General features: G+C 29.2%; 1 protein-coding gene across 1 annotated transcript; it reads left to right on the forward strand.

Moving 5' to 3' along the window:
• The first annotated feature begins 4,178 nt into the window (after positions 1 to 4,178).
• LOC119600111 lies at positions 4,179 to 7,426 on the forward strand. The gene is made up of 5 exons (XM_037950178.1): positions 4,179 to 5,484; positions 5,551 to 6,399; positions 6,462 to 7,018; positions 7,128 to 7,232; positions 7,294 to 7,426. Exons 1-3 carry the CDS (start codon positions 4,408 to 4,410, stop codon positions 6,666 to 6,668), a joined length of 2,133 nt encoding a protein of 710 aa, XP_037806106.1. The 5' UTR covers positions 4,179 to 4,407; the 3' UTR covers positions 6,669 to 7,018; positions 7,128 to 7,232; positions 7,294 to 7,426.
• The last annotated feature ends 271 nt before the right edge of the window (positions 7,427 to 7,697 follow it).

Consider the following 7,697-nt stretch of genomic DNA (forward strand, 5'->3'; position numbering starts at 1 on the left):
ACAATTGAGCATAAACCTAATGTTTAAATCATGCTAAAAAAATCCCAAAAGGATTGGTCCATAAAGACCTCATATGGAGGCTAGGTCAATTATGGGCCAATAGTCGTCATACGTTTTAAAATACAATTTCTTAGTATATAAAACTAATTTATGCAAAATTTTATCAGAAATGAAGATCGCATTGCATCTGAATTAATTTTCCAATACTTATTAAGGAAAATACTCTTAAATATCATTTGAAATTACTAAATTTGTTGTTATTTGTTGAAACTAACCATGATCGGCATCAAAAATAATAATAATAATAATAAAAATGTTCGTTGAGACATATTGAATTAGCTTCTTTTAAAGGTGTGATTGATTTCTAACAACAATCTTTTTTATAAATAATTGAGGTACAAATAAATCGTATTTCCCAACCCTCTTGAATTATTTAGAGTTTATTTGTATCTTTTAACATTGATTAAGAGATTTTCGCTCGATTTTAGGTTCACATAAAGTGGCACAAGTGTTTTTAATCCCGAATACGAAATATGTTTTTTACCACAAGTAAACGGTTTATGTTTACAAATCGTCATGGTTTTAATAATTTTTATAATTTTAATACAACAATTGTTCTCCTGTAGCATATTTACAGAAAGAGTTTATTTAATTCGATCAAATCAAGTGAATGCATATTATATGAATTTGAAAATTGTTGGATTAATTCAGTGATGGATTTACAGTTGTTTTAAACAATTTGTTTAGCCATTAAAAATTTATATATTGTGATGCATTTCTAAGCAATTGAACATGAATACTTCTAACTTTGAGTACACATATGTATGTGTATATTAGATCTACTCATAGAAAAAAGGTTTTTTGTTATCCATCTAAATTTTTTTTGCCAAGTAATCATCATAATCCAATGATAAGTGAGCTTTATTTAGATCAACATAAGTAATTTAATCATGAATGCGATTCACATTTTAAACAGCTTATATGTATGTATATATATTCGACCTGTTGGATTTTTGCTAATGTTTTTGGACTTAATTGGTAGGCCAAGTCTATACCTATAATATAAAGAAAAAAATCTCACAGAAATCTCATTTTTTTTTGAGTTACCTATAAGGTTAAGAATAAATTATTTAAATAAGATCCACAAGGATTGTTGGTTTTCATTACTGCAATTAAAATTTCGGTAACAAATTAAAGAAGTTTAAAGCTATAAGCTGGTTATTGAATCCATGAAATTATATTAATTGAGCGGGTCTAATGAATATTTCTATGTGAATATGGACAGAATAAAAAATATAAAATCTATATTGAACTGAACTTGTATAAAAAGAAAACTAAAACATTCCAAAGTTACTTTACGTTTTATGTGTGTGTGAGATTGAATGTACACACATTCAGGTGTAAGTGTGTGTGTATATGTACCTATACATACTGTGTAATTGTGAGTATTTTGAAAATAAAGGTTTTTTGATTTCTTTTATGTGTGGAAAATTGAATTTTTGTTCATGATGTTTGACAACGACACACAATTTGACAATGCAATAGTACAACAATTTATGTTATTTTAAGATTCTTTTCCTTATCTTCGGTTGCAATAACAATAATAACAACAACGATAACAGCAATACTAAAGACAACTGCATTTTGCCCTTATAATCGTACCTTTACAAGGGTTACGAAATTTCTAAACAAAAAATAAATAAAACACACATGCGAAAGAAATAATACTAAAATATAAAAATTGACAAGTCCAAAACAGTAAATTCTACAATACGAGCAACAAACAAATATAACCAGGACAACAGAAGTCTTACATATACACTAGACTTGCCCTTAAAAATGTTGTTGTATTTGTTGTGCGTAAATTTTGTTTCTAGATATCTAAAATTAATTACTGCGAACAACTTTAAAGAGTAAGATTCAATATCAATAGATAAATAAATTTATTCCTTGTGGATTTCCCTGTCTAATTAGCTTTGAATTTTACCACAATTTCTTTTACACTTAAGGCAACATTATTTTGTAAGGACAGGGCTATTTTATAAATATAAGTACATAGTTTACATTGATATACAGTCCATGTAGATATGTATGCAAGTATACCAGTAAGTAAATCTTTACTTCTGTCTAAACGTACAACTAGTTTCTTATTCAACTGCATCGAGCCATTACAAAAGCAACTGCAATCATCGATTGTTGTACAAACCTATGTATACATACTTTTGTTCATGTGAATGAGTGTGTGCACTTTATAACACAGAAATCTATTTGCAAAACCCATAATATATACATTCATTCATACCTTTAAGAAAAAAATTTCAAAAATAAAAAATTAAATATCTGTATGTATTTATTTATTTATTTCTATATACATACATACATATGTACTAGTAGTACATCTTACAACATTACAAGTGAGTATAAACAAAAAAATACAAGATTTCCGAAAAAACTTAAAACTCAATTGAAATAGATTTACGTTACATTTTCTCACTCCTTTCTATGTCTTTCCTTTATTATTTATTTTTTTTTTATAAATTTTAGAAGATAAACGAAAAACAAGTATATTTGTTGTATTAGTTGATGTTGTAGTTTATACTAGGGTAACTTCTTCTAAGTATATGGGAATAGAAGATAAGATATCTTAACTATTTTCTTTATACATATTTATGTATATTGGTGTTGTTGCTGTTATTTTTGTCGTTATTGTTGTCAAAGACAATTTAACAATTTGTAAAGTTTATCATGTACAACTTGTACAACGAGTATTACAAACAAAACACAAATATACATACACAAAAATAGTTGGATATGTATACATACATACATAAGTATATGTATGAATACTTGTGCATACAGATTAGATTAGGCCCGTCCTAGTTTGAATGAATTATTGAGTTTCAATATGTTTATCATAATGGAACCTATACATAAGAATTTACATTGGTGTAACGTTTCGAAAGCATTTAAGAATCAATTGCAAAAATTCAAGTTTTTGAAATTATTATCTTTTTAACGAATCAGTCTAATATTCCACTCATTGCAACGCTTTTAAATATATAAAATCTCAACTCTTTTCTAAAATACACTTCAAAATAGAGTACAGCGTATTTACAGTCAGTAAAATTGAAATAGCGTCACAATTTCAATTACAATGTCTATTCCATAAATTCCATAAAATATATTATGTTCGATAACTCCAATTTATTGCAATACTGATTTAATTTTAGCACCAATAGATACAAATTTGTCATCGAACTTTAAAGGACTTTAATGTAATTTTATTGGGTGTAAAATATTTTCAAGTTTTGCTTAATAGAGTTTTAAAAACAATTTGTATGTTTGTTTAAATCAAAGTAAATGTTTTAAACGTATAAAGAAATTTCTATGTTTCATTTTATTCTATTAGTGAGTATATTTTCTATAAAATTGCAGAGGACAGTTCAATAAGTTTAATTCGTTTAATGCCGAAAGGCATGTTTTCTAATTGTTTTTAAACAATATGTTCCAAAAAAAAAAAAATACACAGAATAAAAAGGGTTTAGCATTTAAAATAGTTTGGTTAAAGATTGTTTTCGAATATAAAATGAACTAACTTATTTATCCATCTTGATACATATACATATGTATGTACGGACATGTATGTACATATGTACTATGTATATGAGTATGAAATATGTATTTCATATCTTACAATTAAGACAACTAATTCATAAAAATATAAGTTCTCTTACTTTATTAAACATTCATTTAATTTTAATGTTTTCAGTTGTGAGATTCAATAGAATAGAGAATAGTTATCTGATTTTAGAATAATAATTTAGTTAATCCAAAAATTGCTCCCCTGTAAACATTATTGGAGTACATGATCCATTAAGTAGTCCTATGTAATTCAGGCATGTATCATGTTTATTTTTTTAAAACAACATGGTCCATAGTATTTATTACATAGGACCATCTTGCTGATTATGTACTCCAATAATTTTAGCAAGGGAGTACTTTTTTATTACTCTATTGTAATGTATATGTGGATTACGTGGTCCTCACCTAATACATCACAATGTTAAATGGAGTATAATTTGCTATATAATTGGATAAGTTTTGAGCCATTCCTTTGAGGGATACTCTTTACATGCGAGTGCGGAGTAGTCTCAATTTTTGCAGGGTATGTACAAGATATTTTCATTGATAGTTCACTTTAACTTCATATAATTTTTTTTATAGATTTATGTTAATTTAAAAAAAATTTTCAAAATAAATAAACTTTTAATTTTGATTAGTTTGGTTTTTGAATGCAAGCAAAATTGTAAGCTTAGTTTTATGCGAAAGCTAATTAATTATGAGAAGAATTTTAAGTTTTTATAAGAATACAAAAGTTAAAAAAGTGACTTAAACGGCTTAGGCAAAATGATATCATATAGAGAAAAAGATGTTGATACTCTTGGTAAAAGAAATACGTTTGGGACGGGAGCTAGCGGTGGAATGATATTATTTCATAGTAAACATTTGAACAAAAGTCTCGACGAAACTAATATCAACCAGCAGCCGGAAAAGAAGCCATCGATCTTAACAATGAAGGATGAGTGGACTACATATTCTTCGATTGGAGTGCAGCGCAAAATTCTGAAACAAAATACTAAAATAATTAAAAATTTTATAAATTCATTGGCAGTTCCATCGTGGTATCGGGGAGTTTCGCTGTTTCAAAAGAAGTCGGCAGATCTCTTACTAAATGCAATACGTGATGACTGTGCTCAGCGTACGGTGTATCGAACGATGAGGTGCTTAGATTCTATAGGTTTAGATCCCTTGCCAACAAAAAAGCAATTACATTCAATTTTACCGCTTTGCGGAGGCAGTGATTTGGCCCTTTTATGGTTCTTGATGGAATGGTTATATCGAGACAATGAATCTGACTCATATAGTGTAAATGAACAGTTGATATTGTCTAGTATAGCTCATTTGGATATGAACGCAACACTGCGAGAATTAGATCGTATTTTGCCTCCAGGTCAAGCTCCAAAGAGTGAGATTTTTCAAAGCAGCAGAAAGAATTTCCCAAATAGAAAAAATAATAGCATAAAACCTAGCAGTGGAAATATACTGCCATATTTCGAAAAATTGGGACGACCTAGATTAATGAAAAGTAGTTATTTTGGCAGAGAATTTAATCGAAAAGAGATTTTGCAATCTGTCCATCAACAATTTAGTAGTTCCTCACATCTAATGACAAACGAAAGCTATCGCGGGTTCCAAGGTTTCAACAATAATCACAAAGAAACAACAGTTCACAACTTGGCGAAAGATGAAATCACCAGATTGTTAAATAATTTCGAATCAGCCACGTTTAATGAAGGCAAAATCCAAACAGTATACAGGCAGCAGGAAGATATTGATTATTTAACAAATACTTTTAATGCTCAATTAAATGCAATTGCCAAAATGAAAGTTCAGGAAATGGAACATATTTTCGACAGAAAACATGTGAGAGCAGGCATTATTCATAAAGTAATACATAATTTAAGAAATAACAATTGAATTTATTTTTAGCAAAGTTATAAACGTATTGTAAGCCGTCTTCAATGCGATATAGAAAAGTACCGCCATGAGTTTCGTGCAATGGCTGAAATCTGTCATAAACAGTGTAACTTAAAACTATCATCCAATACAGTTCGTGAAAATAAACCAAACATGGTCTCAACATTGCATTCAAACCAGGACGATGGTTATGGCGAACAACAAAATATTAACAGTACGTCTTCATCGAACCGTAGATACTCATTTCAACGGTCTCCTGGTACTGAATTTCCTGATAAATACGACTTTAGCTCTAAGACGTCTGAAAATGACACAGACCCGAAATATTTTTTTATCTCTCAGCAGCAGCCGCCTTTTAAATTTGACTATTGTAAAATGTTCAATTATAAAGAATTTATAAAAGAAGAAGATAGCGATGGGCTCGATGTTACGGCCAGCAATTATATTCATCAAATTTGGGAACAGGAATTGAGGAAACATGAGGTAATAGAGTTAACTAGTAGTCCAAAAGACAGAGTTCAACCAAGTATAGTAGATTACGGATTGGATTACTATGATCCAGATGACGATGAGCTAATGGATCGTATGCTCAAAGACGCAATAGATATTATGAAAAAAGACCATCGATTTGTATTTGCTGCAATACCAGCTGCACATCGTTTTCCTATGCTTCGTGAATGGATTCGTTTGAGATATGGCAAGACGTATAAAAAAAATGAAATGATTAGATCCTTCAAAGAATCTCAGCCAATATTCTCAGCGTTAGCTAAGGTAGGATTACCGGTGGAATTGCCTTCTAATGCCAATATGGGTACAGATTTAATAACGGATTATTCCTGTCGGGACTACGTTCTCAAAAAAGTAGACTTAATTATATACCATAAAATCATGTAACAATTTTGATTAAATTTGTATTATTCCAGTCAAACTACATTCGCAACAAATATTACAGACGAATCGATAAAGCTATTTTGGCTTTATCCCGAGTAATTTATTTTGCAATGCGCCCATTATTATGTTGTAATGGTTCGCCCAGCAATACAATATTCGCGTATATGCCTGCACACAAACGTAAAAGTTATCATTTTCGCCCCTGGAAACCTGAAGAGTGTATGAAACGCAGTGTTTGAAAAGTGGATCTCACACATCTGGCAGTTAACAAACAAGTCCACAAAAACAGTCAACAAATTAGTAAAAAAATGCATAATATACATATAGAACATTTTGCGAGAAATATTAAAATATGTATATGTATTTGCTCTGTTCTAGTATTAATTAGATTTGTAGTTTTTAATTGAGTGCAATAATTATACATATATTGCAAAAACTTTAAACCTGAAAGTATTGGAACAAAGCTATTACATAATTACTGAGTCAATGTACATAATTACTTCATAAGGCATATAAACGGTTAAAAGTCTATAAAGGTTTTTGGCATTAAACTAATGATATCCATTCTTAGCCAAATTTGAGTTGTAATGTAAGAAAATTTTAAAATAATCTTAAATTATCTATTTTAAAACTAAAAACATTTAATAAAAAAAATCTTGTGAATTGATACAAAATTAAATCTGATTTAACATTTTTAGGTCTTAAGACAATGTCGTTACCGAAACAAATTCCAAAGCCCAGTAAGCAACGATGATGATTTTGTATGTTCAAGATCATTTGATGTTCTTAGGGTACAATTATGGGTAATTAAATGTAATTATTGTTATTTATCTGCTGTTTGGCAAATGTTTTTTTTGTTTTTAGCGAAATTGCTACTTAAAAGTGCATTTATGGTTTTAATTGAAAAGTGTTAATTGTTTTAGCACATGCAACATGTCCGTGTAAACAGAACTGTGCAAAACACGCAACCATTTGGTGTTATTTTTACACATGTGACACAGTTTGTGTATGTGTGTGAAAGAGTGCGTGTGAGTGTGTGCATTATAATTTAAACCAAATTTTATCATATAAATAATACGATAAAAAAATAAAATGGGAATAACTAAATATTTAATTAACAGTAACAGTAACAGCAACAGTAATAAAAATAACTGGCTGTGGCACGAGAATTGTAAAAAGGCCACTATTGTTTGCTTTAACCGTATTGCGAGGGAAATGAATATTCTGCGAATAAATGGCTTTTTGCCTCTGTTGGTAATAATTGGCTT

The sequence above is a fragment of the Lucilia sericata genome, unplaced genomic scaffold, assembly GCF_015586225.1.
Source record: "Lucilia sericata isolate MDLA Ls3-8-SP2 unplaced genomic scaffold, ASM1558622v1 Contig000104F_arrow, whole genome shotgun sequence".
Lineage (NCBI taxonomy): Eukaryota > Metazoa > Arthropoda > Insecta > Diptera > Calliphoridae > Lucilia > Lucilia sericata.

Bases quoted from the DNA above. Each gene is read 5' to 3' on its own strand.
- LOC119600111 (XM_037950178.1), top strand. From the start codon at position 4,408: ATGATATCATATAGAGAAAAAGATGTTGATACTCTTGGTAAAAGAAAT. The intron at 5,485-5,550 runs GTGAGAGCAGGC...ATTTATTTTTAG, and splicing joins ATATTTTCGACAGAAAACAT to CAAAGTTATAAACGTATTGT. The intron at 6,400-6,461 runs GTAGACTTAATT...GTATTATTCCAG, and splicing joins GGGACTACGTTCTCAAAAAA to TCAAACTACATTCGCAACAA.